Raw genomic sequence first — 19,885 nt, 5'->3', positions numbered from 1 at the left:
TATTAATATTAAACTTTGATTTGAGACATAAATGAGATATTGTTGTTGAAAGTTGTTACTCATAAGCGCAGTATGATATTTCTGTAAATCTCTGCAATCTATACATCCTTTAAATTAGTATGTATTATATGTAAATGATGTTCCAAAATATCATCTAGTCAGTATTCATTCTGTACATTTTTGTTGTCTATTGTCTATTTTTAGCCCATTGACCAGTCTTCATAATTTGGTCACAAAAATTTAGAATTGTGTACAGGCGTGCATAACGTGCAAAAACGGTGACCAAACAACACACATCTACAGTGTACAAATTCAGCCAAGCATTGCATCAATTGCACAACTTTGAAAGATGGAATAATTTGTGGATCGAAAAATCTATTAATAAATAAGAGAGATTTGGGATTTTACGATCTTGTTAATTATTTTTCTGCGTTTCTAACTAAGAGGCTATTACATAGTTGTATAAAAAAATCTTATGGAATACATGAAATTAACAGTTAGTTGGTCTAACTTTAAACTTATGTAAGTATTTATTTCAAATTGTTGATAATTGATAATGAGTTGAATAATATATGTGCAGTGAAATTAAATTAATTTTATAATTTTAAAAGAAAAAAATAACGTTTATATTTTCAAATTTATTCAAATGTAATTAATAATATCTAATGTTTATTTTGAATATATATTTCATACATATTTCTTTATGTATTCAATACGTGTACAATTTATAACATTGTTGTTTGACGTAATATATTTAAATATCCAAAAACAGTTTTTATTATCTAAAATTATAAACATATCGTATGAATATTTACGATATATAATAATAATTTTTATTTCTTTCAAAATTGAAAAATATAAACGTACATTACCGAATGTAATTACAGACATATCCATTATCTTTCCGGCAGTCATTTTATATTCTACACTAGATCGTACAATGATCATAATCAAATTAAGAATATCTTTATCATGTAATTGATACCAATTTGTCATATACACCATGTTACCAATTTCTTTACATCTTTCAGTTAGTATTTCACCAATATAACATATTAAAAACGTACTAAAAATTAAATTCATTACTGCGAAAGTATATGTAGTGAGGATCCTAATATCATGTTCAGACCATTCCTACAAAAAAATGAGTGTTTTCAATTGGAGTGATCACCTGTGTTATTCGTATTACTTTCATGATTTTTTTATAACTTGAATTTGTAATATTTATAAAAAATTATAATAATTATATTAAAGTAGGATTGATTTCGTTAATTTCAATAATTTTAAAATAGATAATTACAATATTTCATATCTTAAGAAAAACATTAGATTTAATTCTAACTGAATGACTTTAAACTTTAAAATTGTTAGAATAGAGATGAATCTTAATTTAAATCGAATAAAGAAAGTTTTTATTTATTTAATAATAATAATGAAATTGCATAGTTCTGATAAATAGCATAAACATGTGTTCAGATAAATTATTTTTGACATATACAAAACTATTTATTAAAATTGAAAATTAAGTATTCAATAAATAATAATATTTAATTTTGAAAAATGGCGTACCGCAAGAATGCAATAGCTGAACATGCATATACTCAATATATTCTTGAACATTTCCATGAAGCATATTGGGCTCAATAGATGTTCAGCACGTTCTAAGAAACTTCACAATTAATATGTAATTAGAGATATTCTCTAGAGTAAGATAGAAAAAGATAGATAGAAAGAAAAAGACACATGAAATAGAAAGAAACTATATATAAAAAGTGTTACCTTAAAATTCTCATATGATGTTTGATGATCACACTTATTTTATCAATGTGTACATTCTTATTTTCTTCTTGTGGCCGGTTTATAAATTCTTCTATCCATGTAACCATTATAGTTAACTGACCAATAGTGTGACATGCAAATACTGTAGCAAAACTGAATGCGATAACAACGGTGGCACTCATAATGTATCCTGTCAGAAATTGCAAACCAAGGATAATACCGTATCCTGGATTGGTATCAACCGGAATTTTATAGGTTGGAGATGGTAAAACGTGTATTTCCATGCTTTCGTTGCCGATTTTGATTGTCCGTTTAAAAACTCCCAGTACGGTGCAGAAACAAACAGCACTAATTTGCACAAAGGCTGCGATGCAACAGGAAATAATGCGACCAATTTTTGCATTTTTAAACATTATTTGTCGATCCGCCGTTTTTGTGATCGCCTTCCAATCAACTTCCATATGCTCTATACAATAAAGTATATCGCTTTTACGATACAGCAATACGGCATAGTTGAGCCCTCCGCCAAAGCAATAGCTTATAGGAGCCAGAGATTTTAATTTGATGATGATATCTTCCTTCACGAGGGTGAAATGTAACAAGCTTGATATTGTGACGAATAGCGTGGTAATCCAACAGAAAAGAATTAGAATCCTTGTCATTATCTTTTCCAATTTCGAAGTGGAGGATGGAAGTGGCCATACACCTATTGTTTTCGCGAACCATTTGTTGAATTGTATGCTATACTCGTTCAGATTGTCAAACTCCTTCTGAACCGTGGCAATGTCGTCTGCCATCATGTTTCCTCACCGAAGTCGGAGAAACGACTGAATGGTATACATACAATGTTGTACGGATGATGTGTTTCGATCGATATGTATATTCCATAGCAATACCACAACTATTGGCAACGGTTAATCCATGTGTTTACGTTTCATTTCATTGGCGGAAGTTACACAATATGCATTCTATGGACTAATAGAAATTAAATTAGACGTCGTAACGGAACGAAAAAAATTCGTAAAAAAGATGTTTTTTATATGTGAAGTGTTTTGAAATATGATACGTGTTTGGATCTAATGTAGCCTAAAAAAAAAAAGAAGTTAGTGAATGGAAAATAAGCAAATAAATATATTATTTTTTTATTAATCATAATGGTATTTAAACTGTATCCATATATATACTGTATACTGTAAATATATTGTAAACCGTATATATATTGACAATTATGATTTTTATTTTTTTTAAATATAATTTTTAATATAAAATTTGATATGATAAATGGGTAAATGAATTTTTCACTCACATTACCGAAGAATTTAATTTGTTTTTTTCTGATAATAATTATTTAATTTATTATATGCTTTAAAACTAGCTGTAAACCAATATTTATGCGCTATAATATTATTACATAATTACATAATTAATGTGAATTCTATTTTTTTTCCAGATTATATAAAAAAAATATTTTTATAAAAAAATAAAATATTTATTCTGATAAAATTTGATCAATTTAATATATACGTGAATCGAGAAACCCACAATACCAAAGAAATGCCTGGAATACTACGATCACGTTCAATTATTTTGTGCCATTTTATGTTAAGAGGCATCACAGTGATGTAGAAGAATCCACCAGCATACATGAAATCAGCATAGTTGATATAAATTTAGACTTATGTAAGTATTCATTTCAAATTGTTAATGAATGAATGATGACTTGATAGTGAATAAATGTGTATACAATCAAATTAAATTAATTTTATCATTTTAAATAAAAAAAAAATAATGTTTATACTTTCAAATTTATTCGACTATAATTAATAATATGCAATATTTATTTTGAATATATATTCGATACATATTTTTTTATGTATTCAATACGTGTACAATTTATAACATTGTTGTTTGACGTAATATATTTAAATATCCAAAAACAGTTTTTATTATCTGAAAGTAAAAATATATTCGCATAAATATTTTCGAAATATTTTGGCGATCAATCATATATTTTTTTAAAAATATTTTTTTAAAAATTGAAAGAAATAGACGCACATTACCAAACGTGATCACTGACATATCAATTATCTTTCCAGCAGTCATTTTATATTCCACGCTAGATCGTGTAATAATCATTATCAAATTGAGAATATCTTTCTTAGGTAATCGATACCAGTTTGTCATGTAAACCATGTCACCAATTTCCTTACACCTTTCAGTTAGTACTTCACCGATATAACATATTAAAAATGTGTTTAAAGTTATATTTATTACCGTAATAATATATGTACCAAGAATCCTAATATTATGTTCAGACCATTCCTAATAAAAAAATGAATATTTTCAATTAAATTAATCACTGTTATTCATTTATATTATTAATTTCATGATTTTTTTATTGCTTGAATTTGAGAGATAATTACGACAATTAGAATTAGAATAGATTATTAGAATTAGGTTCACTTGTTTATTGCAATTATTTTGGAATAGATAGTCAAGGTGTTCTTCATCCTTAGAACAAAGTTAAGTTTAATTCTAATCGATAATAATAAATTTTAAGTAAGTTGTAAAAATTGTAGAGATGAAGCTTGTTTCATGTCAAATCAAGTACAGAATTGTTCTACTAAAAATGATAGATTTGACATAGAAATTTATATCTCAAATCAATTATATCTTTAAAATATATATGTTAATATTTTTATTTATTAAATAATAATAATGAAATTTAGTATATGTTTAATATAAGTTATTTTTAACATAAACAAAACTATTTATTGATCTTGAAAACGAATTATTTAACAGATATATTTTAATTTGAAAAATGGCGTACCGCAAGAATGCAATAACTAAACAAGCATATACTCAATATATTCTTGAACATTTCCATGAAGCATATTGGGCTCAATAGATGTTCAGCACGTTCTAAGAAACTTCACAATTAATATGTAATTAGAGATATTCTCTAAAGAAAGATAGAAAATGATAGATAGAAAGAAAAAGACACATGAAATAGAAAGAAACTATATAAAAAGTGTTACCTTAGAATTCTCATATGATGTTTGATGATCACACTTATTTTATCAATGTGTACATTCTTATTTTCTTCTTGTGGCCGGTTTATAAATTCTTCTATCCATATAATCATTATAGTTAACTGACCAGAAGCGTGGCATGCAAATACCGTAGCAAAGCTGAAAGCGCTAACAACGGTAGCGCTCGTAATGTATGCAGCCAGATATTGAAAACAAAGTACAATATCGTGCCCTGGATTGGTATCAACCGGAATTTTATAGGCTGGAGAGGGTAAAACGTATATTTCCATGCTATTGTTGCCGATTTTGATTGTTCGTTTAAAAACTCCCAGAATGGTGCAAAAACAAAAAGTACCAATTTGCAAGAAGCCTACAATACAACAGGAAATGATGCGACCAATTTTCGCATTTTTAAGCATCACTTGTCTATCCGCCATCCTCGTGATCACTTTCCAATCGGCTTCTATATGGTCTATACAATAGCGTATATCGTTTTTACGAAGTAATAATACTGCATAATTGAGCCCTCCACCGAAGCAATAACTTATTGGACCAAGTGACTTTAATTTCGAGATTATATCTTCTTTCACGAGAATGAAATGTAACATGCTCGGTATTGTAACGAATAGAGTGATGATCGAACAGACAATAATTAGAATCCTTGTCACTATTTTTTCGAATTTCGAAGTGGAGGATGGAAGTGGCCATACGCCTATTGTTTTCGAGAACCATTTGTTGAATTGTATGCTATACTCGTTCAGATTGTTAAACTCCTTCTGAACCGTGGCAATGTCGTCCGCCATCATGTTTCCTCACCGAAGTCGGAGAAACGACTGAATAGTATACATACAATGTTGTACAGATGATGTGTTTCGATCGATATGTATATTCCATAGCAATACCATAACTATTGGCAACGGTTAATCCATATGTTTACGTTTCATTTCATTGACGGTAGTTACACAATATGCACTCTATGGACTAATAGAAATTAAATTAGACGTCGTAATGGAACGAAAAAATTCGTAAAAAAGATGTTTTTTATATGTGAAGTGTAATTTTTAAATATGATATGTGTTGGATCTAATGTGGCCTAAAAAAAAAAAGAAGTTAGTGAATGGAAAATAAACAAATAAATATACTATTTTTTTATTAATCATAATGGTATTTAAACTGTATCCATATATATACTGTATACTATATATTGTAAACAGTATATATATTGACAATTATGATTTTTATTTTTTTTAAATATAATTTTTAATATAAAATTTGATGTGATAAATGGTTAAATGAATTTTTCAGTCACATTACCGAAGAATTTAATTTGTTCTTTTTTGCTAGAATTATTTAATTTATTATATGAGCTGTAAACCAATATTTATGCGCTATAATACTATTACATAATTACATAATTATATAATTAATGTGAATTCTACTTTTTTTCAGATTATATAAAAAAAATATTTTTATAAAAAAATAAAATATTTATTCTGATAAAATTTGATCAATGTAATATGTGCATAAATCGAGAAACCCACAATAGAAAAGAAATGCCTGGAATTCCACGATCACGTTCAATCATTTCTTGCCATTTCGTGTTAAAAGGCATTACAGTAATATAGAAGAATCTACATGAAACAGCATACATGAAACCGGCATAATTAATATAAATTTAAAGCTATGTAAGTATTCATTTCAAATTGTTAATGAATGAATATTTGACAATGAATAGAACAGATGTATATACAATGAGATTAAACTAATTTTTTCATTTTAAATAAAAAAAAATAATGTTTATACTTTCAAATTTATTCGACTATAATTAATAATATGCAATATTTATTTTGAATATATATTTGATACATATTTTTTTATGTATTCATTATGTGTGCAATTTATAACATTGTTGTTTGACGTAATATATTTAAATATCCAAAAACAGTTTTTATTATCTGAAAATAAAAATATATTAGCATAAATATTTTCGAATTATTTTGGAGATCAATGATATATTTTTTTAAAAATTGAAAGAAATAGACGCACATTACCAAACGTGATCACTGACATATCAATTATCTTTCCGGCAGTTATTTTATATTCCACGCTAGATCGTGTAATAATCATTATCAAATTGAGAATATCTTTCTTAGGTAATCGATACCAGTTTGTCATATAAACCATGTTACCAATTTTCTTACACCTTTCAGTTAGTACTTCGCCGATATAACATATTAAAAATGTGTTTAAAGTTATATTTATTACCGCAAAAATATATGTACCGAGGATCCTAATATTATGTTCAGACCATTCCTAATAAAAAAATGAATATTTTCAATTAGACTAATCACCTCTTATTCATTTATATTATTAATTTCATGATTTTTTTAGTGCGTGAATTTGTGAGATAATTACGACAATTAGAATTAGAATAGATTATTAGAATTAGGTTCACTTGTTTATTGCAATTATTTTGGAATACATAGTCAAAATGTTCTTCATTCTTAGAACAAAGTTAAGTTTAATTGTAATCGATAATAATGTATTTTAAAGTTGTAAAAATTATAGAGATGAAGCTTATTTCATGTCAAATTGAATAAAGAATTCTGTTCTACTAAAAATGATAGATTTGACATAGAAATTTATATTTTAAATCAATTATATCTTTAAGTTATTTTTAAATTATTTTTACTTTTAAGTTATTTTTAACATAAACTAAACTATTTATTGATCTTGAAAACGAATTATTTAACAGATATATTTTAATTTGAAAAATGGCATACCGCAAGAATGCAATAACTAAACAAGCATATACTCAATATATTCTTGAACATTTCCATGAAGCATATTGGGCTCAATAGATGTTCAGCACGTTCTAGGAAACTTCACAATTAATATGTAATTAGAGATATTCTCTAGAGAAAGATAGAAATAGATACATAGACAGAAAGAGACAGAAAAAAACAAAAGGAAACTACATAAAAAGTGTTACCTTAAAATTCTCATATGATGTTCGATGATCACACTTATTTCATCAATGCGATTCTTATTTTCTTTCTGTGGCCGGTTTATAAATTCTTTGATCCATATAATCATTATAGTTAACTGACCAGAAGCGTGGCATGCAAATACCGTAGCAAAGCTGAAAGCGCTAACAACGGTAGCGCTCGTAATGTATGCAGCCAGATATTGAAAACCAAGTACGATATCGTGCCCTGGATTGGTATCAACCGGAATTTTATAGATTGGAGAGGGTAAAACGTATATTTCCATGCTTTCGTTGCCGATTTTGATTGTTCGCTTGAAAACTCCCAATACGGTGCAGAAACAAACAGCACTAACTTGCATGAAGGCTAAGATACAACAGGAAATAATGCGACCAATTTTTGCGTTTTTAAGCATTATTTGTCGATCCGTCATCCTCGTGATTGTCTTCCAATCGGTTTCCATATGCTCTATACAATAAAGTATATCGTCTTTACGAAGCAACAACACGGCGTAATTGAGTCCTCCGCCAAAAATATAGCTTATAGGAGCCAGAGATTTTAATTTGATAATAATATCTTCTTTCACGAGAACGAAATGTAATAAGCCCGATATTGCGTCAAATAGCGCGATAATCCAACAAAAAAGAATTAGAATCCTTGTCATTATCTTTTCGAATTTCGAAGTGGAAGATGGAAGTGGCCATACACCTATTGTTTTCGAGAACCATTTGTTGAATTGTATGCTATACTCGTTCAGATTTTCAAACTCCTTCTGAACCGTGGCAATGTCGTCTGCCATCATGTTTCCTCACCGAAGTCGGAGAAACGACTGAATAGTATACATACAATATTGTACAGATGATGTGTTTCGATCGATATGTATATTCCATGGCAATACCATAACTATTGGCAACGGTTAATCCATGTGTTTACGTTTCATTTCATTGACGATAGTTACACAATATGCACTCTATGGACTAATAGAAATTAAATTAGTCGTAACAGAACGAAAAAAATTCGTAAAAAAAATGATTTTTATATGTGAAGTGTAATTTTGAAATATGATATGTATTTGGTTCTAATGTGGCCTAAAAAAAAAAAGAAGTTAGTGAATGGAAAGTAAATGAATAAATATACTATTTTTTTATTAATCATAATATATAAACTATCCATATATATACTATATACTGTATATTGTAAACAGTATATATATTGAGAATTATGATTTTTATTTTTTTTAAATATAATTTTTAATATAAAATTTGATGTGATAAATGGTTAAATGAATTTTTCACTCACATTACCGAAGAATTTAATTTGTTCTTTTCTGATAGAATTATTTAATTTATTATGTGAGCTGTAAACCAATATTTATGCGCTATAATACTATTACATAATTACATAATTATATAATTAATGTGAATTCTACTTTTTTTTCAGATTATATAAAAAAAATATTTTTATAAAAAAATAAAATATTTATTCTGATAAAATTTGATCAATTTAATATGTACGTAAATCGAGAAATCCACAAGACAAAAGAAGTATCTGGAATTCCACGATCACGTTCAATTATTTTTTGCCATTTTGTGTGAAGAGGCATCACATTGATATAGAAGAATCTACCAACATACATGAAATCAGCATAGTTGATATAAATTTAGAGCTATGTAAGTATTCATTTCAAATTGTTAATGAATGAATACTTGACAATGAATAAATGTGTGTACAATCAAATTAAATTAATTTTATCATTTTAAATAAAAAAAAGAATGTTTATACTTTCAAATTTATTCGACTATAATTAATAATATGCAATATTTATTTTGAATATATATTTGATACATATTTTTTTATGTATTCATTATGTGTGCAATTTATAACATTGTTACTTGACGTAATATATTTAAATATCCAAAAACAGTTTTTATTATCTGAAAGTAAAAATATATTCGCATAAATATTTTCGAAATATTTTGGCGATCAATCATATATTTTTTTAAAAATATTTTTTTAAAAATTGAAAGAAATAGACGCACATTACCAAACGTGATCACTGACATATCAATTATCTTTCCGGCAGTCATTTTATATTCCACGCTAGATCGTGTAATAATCATTATCAAATTGAGAATATCTTTCTTAGGTAATCGATACCAATTTGTCATATAAACCATGTTACCAATTTCCTTACACCTTTCAGTTAGTACTTCGCCGATATAACATATTAAAAATGTGTTTAAAGTTATATTTATTACCGCCAAAATATATGTACTGAGAATCCTAATATTATGTTCAGACCATTCCTAATAAAAAAATGAATATTTTCAATTAGACTAATCACCTCTTATTCATTTATATTATTAATTTCATGATTTTTTTATTGCTTGAATTTGTGAGATAATTACGACAATTAGAATTAGAATAGATTATTAGAATTAGATTCACTTGTTTATTGCAATTATTTTGGAATAGTCAAAATGTTCTTCATCCTTAGAACAAAGTTAAGTTTAATTGTAATCGATAATAATGTATTTTAAAGTTGTAAAAATTATAGAAATGAAGCTTATTTCATGTCAAATTGAATAAAAAATTCTGTTCTACTAAAAATGATAGATTTGACATAGAAATTTATATTTTAAATCAATTATATCAATTATATCTTTAAGTTATTTTTAAGTTATTTTTACTTTTAAGTTATTTTTAACATAAACTATTTATTGATCTTGAAAACGAATTATTTAACAGATATATTTTAATTTGAAAAATGGCATACCGCAAGAATGCAATAACTAAACAAGCATATACTCAATATATTCTTGAACATTTCCATGAAGCATATTGGGCTCAATAGATGTTCAGCACGTTCTAGGAAACTTCACAATTAATATATAATTAGAGATATTCTCTAGAGAAAGATAGAAATAGATACAGAAAGAGACAGAAAAAAACTGAAGGAAATTACATAAAAAGTGTTACCTTAGAATTCTCATATGATGTTCGATGATCACACTTATTTCATCAATGCGATTCTTATTTTCTTTCTGTGACCGGTTTATAAATTCTTCTATCCATATAATCATTATAGTTAACTGACCAGAAGCGTGGCATGCAAATACCGTAGCAAAGCTGAAAGCGCTAATAACGGTAGCGCTCGTAATGTATGCAGCCACATATTGAAAACCAAGTACGATATCGTGCCCTGGATTGGTATCAACCGGAATTTTATAGGTTGGAGAGGGTAAAACGTATATTTCCATGCTATCGTTGCCGATTTTGATTGTTCGTTTAAAAACTCCCAGAATGGTGCAAAAACAAAAAGTACCAAGTTGCATGAAGCCTACGATGCAACAGGAAATGATGCGACCAATTTTCGCATTTTTAAGCATCACTTGCCGATCCGCCATCCTCGTGATCACTTTCCAATCGGCTTCTATGCGGTCTATACAGTAGCGTATATCATTTTTACGAAGCAACAACACGGCATAATTGAGCCCTCCGCCAAGAATATAGCTTATAGGAGCCAGAGATTTTAATTTGATGATGATATCTTCTTTCACGAGGACGAAGTGTAATAAGCCCGATGTTGTGTCAAGTACCGCGATAGTCCAACAGAAAAGAATTAGAATCCTTGTCGTTATCTTTTCGAATTTCGAAGTGGAGGATGGAAGTGGCCATACGCCTATTGTTTTCGAAAGCCATCTGTTCACTTGTATGCTGTATTCGTTCAGACTGCCAAACTTCTTTTGAATCGCGGAAATGTCGTCTGTCATCGTGTTTCTTCTACGAAGTCGGAGAAACAACTGAATGGTATATACACATTGTTATATGATATGCGTCGATCGATACATATTCTGTTGCTATAACTATTGGCAACGGTTAATCTGTGTGTTTACATTTCACCTCATTGACGATAGTCACACAGTGAAGATTACAGAAAACAAATTAGTTATCTTAGCGGAAAATTTATAATAAGCATTTTATAAATAATGTATGATTTTCAAATGTTTGTATTGCTTAATATCAATCGAAAAATTAATAAGTGGAAGATTAATATATGTGAATTTTTTAATATTATTACAGTGACGTTTAAATAATACAGTGAAACATACTGAAGACAATAATTATTTATTTTTTCGAAATAATTTTTAATATGGCAAAAATCAATCTTACTTTTTCTTTGATTTTGAAACTCATTGAATTTATTTTTCAAATTGTTTATTCTGAAGTTTTTCTAAAGAATATAATTTTTTAAATAAATTGAATTTTCGGTGTGAAAAAAAAATCAACTTTAACAATATCTTGAAATAATTATTTTGAATTTTGATAAATTTTTTGTTATCGCATCGTGAAATATTTATGTAGTAAGAGTACGAAGTAAACTTAAATATGCTAGAGATGATTTTAACACCTGTAACAGAGAATAATAAAATAAAATATAATTTATACAATTTGATATGAAAAATGAATCTGCCACTTACGCTACAAAAACTACTCAAAGATAATTCCACGAGTTTACCAGCTGTCAATTTTGTAGAAGAATTCGAAGCTGCAGATATCAATATCAAACTGAGTGCTTTCTTTCCTGGTAAACGGTGCCAATCAATCATATAAGCTGATAAACCAATACTTTTACACTATGATACATAATTAAACGTGAATTTTATTTTTTTATTTCAGATAACAAAAAAGAATAATTTTGTAAAGAAAAAAAAACTACCTCTTCCGATAAAATTTCACCGATATAACATAATATGAAAATATTGAATATAAAAGATATGAGTAATATACAATAGGTTAAGATCCCTATAGTTTCACTTTGTTCCCATTCCTAAAAATTCAGAACGAAAAATAATAATTATAATTTTTCTTTCTTATCATATTTATTTATCGTTTCATTACCTTAAGTAAAAAATATCCCAAGAAACATATATTCAGCGTACATCCTATAAATTCAACGAAACATATTTCGTTTAGAAGTTCTTCGATTTGGGATATAAAACTGAAAATTGTTATCTATAAACACAATACAATATTTCTATACATAAATCTGCATAATTTACACATTCTTTACCCTAATATGTGTAAATGATGTTCCACAATATTGCCTAATCGTTGTTCATGCACTATATTCTCCATATCTTTGTCTCCTTTCAGTCCATCAATCAATCTTCGCAATTTTGTTACAAGAATTTGAAATTGTCCACAGGCATGCATAACGAAAATGGCGGCCAAACTGCAAGAACCTACAGTGACGGAGTATATCACAAAACCAGCTAAACATTGCATCAATTGCACGATTTCGAAGGATGGACTGGTGCGTGGATCGAGAAGCCCACGATAGATTGGAAATGCTTGAGATCTCACGATCTCGTTGTCGATTATCTCTGTTCGTTTTGTGCAAAGAGGCATCACAGTAGTATAGAAAAATCCACCAGAATACATGAAACCGGCGCAGAAGATCGCTAGAGATCGACCAATTCTCGCGTTCTCCATCATGATTTTTCTATCTTCCAAACAGTTATGCGAAGAAACACGGAACCAGTCGACTCGAATGTCTTCGATGCACTTACCGATATGCGATCCACGCGAGAGGAGAACATAATATTTGATCGCCGCCATTATACAGAAACTAAACGGACCGATCATTTTAATCTTCGTATCGAGATCTCCTGTTTTGTCAAGGAGAGTGCACAGGGTGCATGGTACGAGAAGGAAACCTATCAGAAAAATGCTGATTAAAGTGAGAATCACAGAATGGATTTTCTCTGTGGTGGTGACGCACAATGAGAGAGGCCAGATACCGATTGCTTTCAGCAACCAACGATTAATCTGAACACTGTATATCCAATCTTTGCTGTATGAGACGGATGACGAATCCTTAAGTACGAGCATAATGGTAATTGACAAGACGAAAGTGCACGGTTAACTGAAGGGAAAGGTACGTACAAAGGCGATAGCCATCGATTAGTGAAGCTGTCGATAATGCGCATGTGCTAATTTCAATACTTTCGACTAACGATAAATCGATTCATACGAGTTGTGTCAGTGCGGTTGAACTCTCTGTCGACCACCAGTTGATTCGATTCATAAGTGCTTATATCAAATGGAAAGATACATAGATATGTTGTATAGAGTGTGAAAATATTAAAGAGGTTAGTTTTTAAATACGTTTTATATTGTGAATTGATATTTTCGTTTTCTGTCTCGATTACAGTAATTTTTTTTAAGGATAATAGTGAGTAATTTTTTTATAAATTCATTTTAGATATTTTTTGTATGAACTTTCAAACAATAATAATTACGTAAAACGATTATTAAATTGGATTTCTTCTTAGGATGGTAAAATTTATAAAAAGGATATTTTAAATGTTTAAAAAAATAAGATTTAAAAACATGTGTTGGATAATACCAATCAAGAAATTAATAAATCAAGGTAAATTCAAAATTTATATTTTTCTTTTAATAATTTGTTTGATTTTTTAATATTGCACTCTACTGCATTGAAGTTTGTGAATATTGAATATATCACGATTAAAAAAAATAATCTTTATTTGTCTAATTTGTAATAATCTTCGATAATATAGTATTGTTATTAGAAAAATTCGAAATTAATATATAAAAATAATGAGAAATATGTTTTTAATATTACAAGTTTACGTATTCATATTTTAAGAGTGTATTCTATTAAGTCATTTGACGTAATAGATTCAAATAAGTGAAAGCAGTTTTCATCACCTGAAGTAAGAATACATTTTACAGTAATTAATAAATATATACAAATAATGTATAAGCATATGACTTACATTACCAAAGGTGTATATGGACATATGAACTAGCTTACCAGCAGTGATCTTAATCACCATGCTGGATCTTAAAATGATCTGTATTAAATTCAATATATCTTTTCCAGGTAAGTAATACCAATTTGTCATATAAACTGCTTCACCAATCATTTTACACTATTCAAAATTTTTATAATAAATATTGATTACGATTTAATTTATTTATTTATTTATCAAATTGCATGTTTGTTACCTGTTCCGTTAGTACATCACCGATATAACATATTATAAAAATATTGAAAATCATGGAGAAAAGTATTACTGAAAATACGATCAAACTCTGAATATCATGACCAGTCCATGCCTAAAAAAGAAATACAAAATTTTAATTGGATTATTCATCTGATGATATTAAAGTTAAAATGTGTACTTCAATTTAAATATTTTAGAATATCTATTACATTTGCAAAATAAGAAAAATTAAATAATAGATAATAATTTAATATAAGTCTTTATTCGCTATTATTATTATTATTGACAGTGGGCAACTTCATTGATTATTATCAAAATGATTATAAACATTGACAAAGTTATAAAAAAAAAAACATAATGAAAGAAACATATTAGTCATTAAAAGATTAAATAAATTTCTTCTTTAACGTTCTAAGATTCTTTCTAAATCTGTTAAAAACATACCGTAAGGATATAATATCCAAGCATACATATATTTACAGTACATTTGAACAATTCCATAAAACATATTCCACTCATTACATTTTCGATACCTGTTATAAAACTACAATCAATGTATATTTAAAATCACTTTCAGAAAATAATGTGACAAACGGTTAACAAATTAAGTTTTTCACCTCAAAATCTTCAAATGATGTCGAATTATCTCGCCAATATCATTCAACACAATATTCTTATCTTGAATGTTCGAGTGATCCACAAATTGACGGATCCACGCCATCAAGAGACTTACTTGGCCACATGCATGAGCTGTGAACACGGCTGCGATACTGACAGCTCCAACTGCACTCGAATTTACGATGAATCCGGACACGAATTGCGATGCAATAACGATTTCATTTGTGGGACTTGTATCGCTCGCGATTAACTTTTTGTACACTACACAAGGTATCATATGTACAATCCTGGTTTCGTTTCCAATCTCGATGGTTTGCGTGGAGAATGCAGTCACCGCGCAATAGGACAAGACACCACCTTGCATAAAAGCTGCGCAAAACATAGTTATATAACGGCCTATCTTCGCATGTTTTATCATTACTTGTTGATCTTCCGTTTTCGTTACGATTTCCCAATCTCTCTGCATGTGCTCAATACAATACCGTATCTCTTTGTTCCGTAGTAACAATGTGGTGTAATTAATACCGCCTACCAGCCAATGACTCAGTGGACCGAGCACTTTCAATTTCTCATGGAAACTGTCATCTTCCAGGATCACGTGCAACAAGCAAGGAATCACGGTGAAGCATATGAAGCAATAACAACAGATAATTAAAACGAAAGAAATAATTTTCTCGAGTTTCGTGGTGGATGAAAATGATGGCCATGCGCCTATTGATTTTAAAAGCCACCGATTTAACTGTACACTGTGGTTGCTGAGACTGTGATTGTCCTGCTCGATTGGTACAAACTTGTCGATCATCATGGCTACTCGCAAATACGACTGAATCAAATATTTTCCATGAATGAAGCATGGATATAGTTGTACAACGCTTGCGCAGAATTTTTTTTCTATGATTATAGAATCGATATGTCTAGTCGGTCTCCGCAACTTGTTGCAGTGTTATACGCGAATGTATAGAGTTGGGAGTTATTGATAGCTGTCGTGGGAATAAACAATACGCGATTATTATAGCGATTTATTGCTTATCACCGAGAAATGAAATGTATAAGGTATTCGTAGTATTGTGCTTAAAGAAATGAAATGTGGTGAATAATCTTGAAAATGGAATTTTTAAAATGTAGAAAAAAATTATATTTCTGCTTCTATTTTTAAAAAGTTTAAAACTGTTTACATTTTTTTTAAAAACGAGGTAAAAAATCACAGATACGTCTAAAATTTGATTATTTCTTATTTATCAGAAATATATATTATGTTTTGATATGTTTCAGGTTTCAAACATTTGATAAAATTAAGGAGATTAACAAAGGAATATGAATCAGATGCCATCAGTGAATTTCAACTATATCATCAATTTTAAAATATATGATAATTACTTGCAAGGTATAAAATTTATAATATCCTATTTAAAATATTGAAAATTCAGAATATTGTGAAAGATTTCATTGTAAATTATAATATGAAGATTATGATTGTATAGTATAAAAATGAAATACGATATACGTATTAATCTTTATCTCTAAATCTTACAAGTTTATACATAGAGTTACAAGTGCATTTCGTCAAGTCAGTTGACGCAATAGATTTAAATAAGTGAAAGCAGTTTTCATCACCTGAAGTAACAATACATTTTACAGTAATTAATAGATATATACAAATATGAATAAGCACATATGACTTACATTACCAAAGGTGTATATGGACATATGAACTAGCTTACCAGCAGTGATCTTAATCACCATGCTGGATCTTAAAATGATCTGTATTAAATCCAGTATATCTTTTCCAGGTAAGTAATACCAGTTTGTCATATAAACCGCCTCACCAATCATTTTACACTATTCAAAATTTTTATATATAAATATTGATTTGAATTAATTTAATTATTTATCAAATAATATACTTATTACCTGTTCTGTTAATATGTCACCGATATAACATATTATAAAAATATTGAAAATCATAGAGAAAAGAATAACCGAACATACGATTAAATTCCGCATATCATTATCAATCCATGCCTAAAAAATAAACAAAAGATATTTAGTTGGATTAATTATTTAGTATTAGAGTTAATGTGGTCACATATACTCTTATTCAAAAGTTCTATAATATTTATTATTTTTATTTAAAAATAACAAAAATTAAATAAGATATAATGTTTTAATACTTTATATAGCTTTTCAAACTATTGTTGGTTCATTGGCAATTGATAATGATAGTCCATTAATAACTCCATTGATTATCATCTAAATAATTATGAATACTGACAAAAATCATAGAAAAAAATTGATAATAAAAAAAACATAGTTATCATTATAAGTTCAAACAAAATGCTTTAAACACAATTTACTTGATTTTTTAAAGCTTTCCTTAAATCTGTTAACATACCGTAAGGACATAATATCCAAGCATACATATATTCATGGTACACTTGAACAATTCCATGAAGCATATTCCGCTCATTACATTTTCGATACCTGTTATAAAACTACAATCAATGTGTATTTAAAACTGCTAAAAAAAAAAAAAATTACACGAAAGAAAGTTTAACAAATAAAAATTTTACCTTAAAATTCTCAGATGATGTCGAACAATATTGCTAATCTTGTCCAATCCAACGTTCTTGTTATTAACATTCGAATGATTCACAAGTTGACGGATCCACGCCATCAAAAGGTTTATTTGACCGCAAGCGTGTGCCGCGAACACAGCTGCGATACTGACAGCTCCAACTGCACTCGAATTTACGATGAATCCGGACACGAATTGCGATGCAATAACGATTTCATTTGTGGGGCTTGTATCGGTTGCGATTAACTTTTTGTACACTATACAAGGTATCATATGTACAATCCTTGTTTCGTTTCCGATCTCGATAGTTTGCGTGGAGAATGCAGTCACAGCGCAATAGGACAAGACACCACCTTGCATAAAAGCCGCACACATCATAGATATATACCGGCCTATCTTCGCATGTTTTATCATTACTTGTTGATCTTCCATTCTCGTTACGATTCTCCAATCTCTCTGCACATGCTTTATGCAATATCGTATTTCCTTCTTCCGTAATAATAAGGTGGTGTAATTGATACCACCTATAAACCAATGGCTCAGTGGACCGAGTACTTTAAGTTTCTCACGGAAACTGTCATCTCCTAGGATTATGTGCAATAAGCAAGGAATCACGGTGAAACATATAAAGCAATAACAACAAATAATTAAAAGAAAAGAAATTGTTTTCTCGAGTTTCGTAGTGGACGGAGATAGGGGCCATGTGCCTATTGATTTTAAAAACCATCTATTTAATTGTACACTATAGTTGCTAAGACTATGATTGTCCTGTTCGATCGGTACAGATTTGCTAGTCATCATCGTCACTCAACGAAGTCGCGAACACGACTGAATCGAACATTTTCCATGAATTGATATACGATATGGAGCATGGATATAGTTTCACAACGCTTGCGCAGAATTTTTTTTCTCTAATGATCGATTCGAGTAGTTAGTCTCTGCAACTTGTTGCAGTGTTACACGTAAATGTATAGGGTTAAGGGTTATTGATAGCTGTCGTGGAAATAATTCCCGATTATCATAGCGATTTATTGCTTATCACCGTGAAATGAAATTTTTTAAGGTATTCGCAGTATTGTGCTTAAAGAAATGAAATGTGGCGAATAATCTTCAAAATGGAATTTTTAAAACAGAGAAAAAAATTATATTTTTGAATCTATTTTTAAAACTGTTTACATTTCTTTTAAAGACAAGGTAAAAGATACGTTTAAAATTTGAGTATTTATCAGAAATATATATTATGCTTTGATATGTTTCAGGTTGATAAAATTAACAAGAAGATTAACAAAGGAATAGATGAATCAGAAGCCATCAATGAATTTCAAATATATCATCAATTTTAAAATATTGCAAATTCAAAATATTGTGAAAGAATAAAAGATTTCATTTCAAATTATAATATGAAGATTATGATTATAATATAAAAATGAAATATGATATACATATTAATCTTTATCTCTAAATCTTACAAGTTTATACATAGAGTTACAAGTGTATTTCGTTACGTCATTTGGCGCAAGAGATTTAAATAAGCGAAAGCAGTTTTCATCACCTGAAGTAACAATATATTTTACAGTAATTAATAGATATATACAAATAATGAATAAGCATATGACTTACATTACCAAAGGTGTATATGGACATATGAACTAGCTTACCAGCAGTGATCTTAATCACCATGCTGGATCTTAAAATGATCTGTACTAAATTCAGTATATCTTTTCCAGGTAAGTAATACCAGTTTGTCATATAAACTGCCTCACCAATCATTTTACACTATTCAAAATTTTTATGATAAATATTGATTTGAATTAATTTATTTATTTATCAGATAGTGTGCCTATTACCTGTTCTGTT

At 28.6% G+C, this 19,885-nt stretch overlaps 7 protein-coding genes and 1 long non-coding RNA gene across 12 annotated transcripts; 1 reads left to right on the top strand and 7 right to left on the bottom strand.

Moving 5' to 3' along the window:
- Positions 1-636: 636 nt before the first annotated feature.
- On the bottom strand, positions 637-2,931 carry LOC100577101 (odorant receptor 4-like). Its single transcript, XM_003250706.4, has 4 exons — positions 1,780-2,931; positions 1,570-1,669; positions 868-1,134; positions 637-782 (listed from the first exon to the last, which is right to left on the bottom strand). Exons 1-4 carry the CDS (start codon positions 2,577-2,579, stop codon positions 726-728), a joined length of 1,224 nt encoding a protein of 407 aa, XP_003250754.2. The 5' UTR covers positions 2,580-2,931; the 3' UTR covers positions 637-725.
- A 659-nt stretch (positions 2,932-3,590) lies between these two features.
- On the bottom strand, positions 3,591-5,906 carry LOC107963966. Its single transcript, XM_006565890.3, has 4 exons — positions 4,818-5,906; positions 4,610-4,709; positions 3,835-4,101; positions 3,591-3,729 (listed from the first exon to the last, which is right to left on the bottom strand). The coding sequence occupies exons 1-4, from the start codon at positions 5,615-5,617 to the stop codon at positions 3,673-3,675; spliced, it is 1,224 nt and encodes a 407-aa protein (XP_006565953.2). The 5' UTR covers positions 5,618-5,906; the 3' UTR covers positions 3,591-3,672.
- A 730-nt stretch (positions 5,907-6,636) lies between these two features.
- On the bottom strand, positions 6,637-8,872 carry Or37 (odorant receptor 37). 2 transcript variants are annotated; one of them, XM_006565823.3, is made up of 4 exons: positions 7,804-8,872; positions 7,595-7,694; positions 6,863-7,124; positions 6,637-6,766 (listed from the first exon to the last, which is right to left on the bottom strand). In XM_006565823.3, the coding sequence occupies exons 1-4, from the start codon at positions 8,598-8,600 to the stop codon at positions 6,654-6,656; spliced, it is 1,272 nt and encodes a 423-aa protein (XP_006565886.1). In that variant the 5' UTR covers positions 8,601-8,872; the 3' UTR covers positions 6,637-6,653. The 2 variants fall into 2 exon arrangements, with proteins under 2 accessions (XP_006565886.1, NP_001229901.1); NM_001242972.1 differs by having other exon boundaries at positions 6,710-6,766; positions 6,858-7,124; positions 7,804-8,600.
- A 730-nt stretch (positions 8,873-9,602) lies between these two features.
- On the bottom strand, positions 9,603-11,963 carry LOC100577226 (odorant receptor 4). 2 transcript variants are annotated; one of them, XM_016918045.2, is made up of 4 exons: positions 10,778-11,963; positions 10,575-10,674; positions 9,843-10,104; positions 9,603-9,732 (listed from the first exon to the last, which is right to left on the bottom strand). In XM_016918045.2, the coding sequence occupies exons 1-4, from the start codon at positions 11,569-11,571 to the stop codon at positions 9,620-9,622; spliced, it is 1,269 nt and encodes a 422-aa protein (XP_016773534.1). In that variant the 5' UTR covers positions 11,572-11,963; the 3' UTR covers positions 9,603-9,619. The 2 variants fall into 2 exon arrangements, with proteins under 2 accessions (XP_016773534.1, XP_003250757.1); XM_003250709.4 differs by having other exon boundaries at positions 9,838-10,104; positions 10,778-11,961.
- On the bottom strand, positions 11,952-13,693 carry Or35 (odorant receptor 35). Its single transcript, NM_001242971.1, is given in 5 exon segments — positions 11,952-12,209; positions 12,280-12,435; positions 12,519-12,629; positions 12,701-12,800; positions 12,873-13,693. Coding segments are annotated over 5 exon segments (1,242 nt in total). The 3' UTR covers positions 11,952-12,155.
- A 740-nt stretch (positions 13,694-14,433) lies between these two features.
- On the bottom strand, positions 14,434-16,583 carry LOC113218602. Of its 3 annotated transcripts, none has more exons than XM_026439123.1 (5): positions 15,453-16,581; positions 15,280-15,379; positions 14,837-14,947; positions 14,605-14,760; positions 14,434-14,536 (listed from the first exon to the last, which is right to left on the bottom strand). In XM_026439123.1, exons 1-5 carry the CDS (start codon positions 16,256-16,258, stop codon positions 14,486-14,488), a joined length of 1,224 nt encoding a protein of 407 aa, XP_026294908.1. In that variant the 5' UTR covers positions 16,259-16,581; the 3' UTR covers positions 14,434-14,485. The 3 variants fall into 3 exon arrangements, with proteins under 3 accessions (XP_026294908.1, XP_026294909.1, XP_026294907.1); XM_026439124.1 differs by having other exon boundaries at positions 14,448-14,536; positions 14,643-14,760; positions 15,453-16,583; XM_026439122.1 differs by having other exon boundaries at positions 14,514-14,760; positions 15,453-16,582.
- A 21-nt stretch (positions 16,584-16,604) lies between these two features.
- On the top strand, positions 16,605-19,417 carry LOC102656092. The gene is made up of 4 exons (XR_410394.3): positions 16,605-16,646; positions 16,726-16,837; positions 17,092-17,243; positions 19,288-19,417. It is a non-coding gene; the product is annotated as an uncharacterized LOC102656092 (long non-coding RNA).
- On the bottom strand, positions 16,868-19,272 carry LOC100577334 (odorant receptor 33). Its single transcript, XM_026439118.1, is given in 5 exon segments — positions 16,868-17,097; positions 17,100-17,292; positions 17,365-17,475; positions 17,846-17,945; positions 18,024-19,272. Coding segments are annotated over 5 exon segments (1,347 nt in total). The 5' UTR covers positions 18,830-19,272; the 3' UTR covers positions 16,868-16,960.
- Positions 19,418-19,885: the final 468 nt, after the last annotated feature.

This window comes from Apis mellifera, linkage group LG2 (assembly GCF_003254395.2).
Source record: "Apis mellifera strain DH4 linkage group LG2, Amel_HAv3.1, whole genome shotgun sequence".
NCBI lineage: Eukaryota > Metazoa > Arthropoda > Insecta > Hymenoptera > Apidae > Apis > Apis mellifera.
The sequence above is the reverse complement of the archived record's forward strand: the minus strand, read 5'-3'. Positions and strand labels throughout refer to the sequence as shown.

Coding starts and splice junctions, on each gene's coding strand:
- Or37 (XM_006565823.3), bottom strand. CDS start 8,600: ATGATGGCAGACGACATTGCCACGGTTCAGAAGGAGTTTGAAAATCTG. Junction 7,695..7,803: donor CATCATATGAGAATTTTAAG/GTAACACTTTTT, acceptor TTAATTGTGAAG/TTTCCTAGAACGTGCTGAAC. Junction 6,767..6,862: donor TATGTCAGTGATCACGTTTG/GTAATGTGCGTC, acceptor TTTTATTTTCAG/ATAATAAAAACTGTTTTTGG.
- LOC100577226 (XM_016918045.2), bottom strand. CDS start 11,571: ATGACAGACGACATTTCCGCGATTCAAAAGAAGTTTGGCAGTCTGAAC. Junction 10,675..10,777: donor CATCATATGAGAATTCTAAG/GTAACACTTTTT, acceptor TTAATTGTGAAG/TTTCCTAGAACGTGCTGAAC. Junction 9,733..9,842: donor TATGTCAGTGATCACGTTTG/GTAATGTGCGTC, acceptor TTTTACTTTCAG/ATAATAAAAACTGTTTTTGG.
- LOC113218602 (XM_026439122.1), bottom strand. CDS start 16,258: ATGATGATCGACAAGTTTGTACCAATCGAGCAGGACAATCACAGTCTC. Junction 14,948..15,279: donor TTGGATATTATATCCTTACG/GTATGTTTTTAA, acceptor TTTCTTTTTTAG/GCATGGACTGGTCATGATAT. Junction 14,761..14,836: donor GTGATGTACTAACGGAACAG/GTAACAAACATG, acceptor AATTTTGAATAG/TGTAAAATGATTGGTGAAGC.
- LOC107963966 (XM_006565890.3), bottom strand. CDS start 5,617: ATGATGGCGGACGACATTGCCACGGTTCAGAAGGAGTTTAACAATCTG. Junction 4,102..4,609: donor TTAGTTATTGCATTCTTGCG/GTACGCCATTTT, acceptor TTTTTTTATTAG/GAATGGTCTGAACATAATAT. Junction 3,730..3,834: donor CAGTGATCACGTTTGGTAAT/GTGCGTCTATTT, acceptor TTTTACTTTCAG/ATAATAAAAACTGTTTTTGG.
- LOC100577101 (XM_003250706.4), bottom strand. CDS start 2,579: ATGATGGCAGACGACATTGCCACGGTTCAGAAGGAGTTTGACAATCTG. Junction 1,670..1,779: donor CATCATATGAGAATTTTAAG/GTAACACTTTTT, acceptor TTAATTGTGAAG/TTTCTTAGAACGTGCTGAAC. Junction 783..867: donor CTGTAATTACATTCGGTAAT/GTACGTTTATAT, acceptor TTATAATTTTAG/ATAATAAAAACTGTTTTTGG.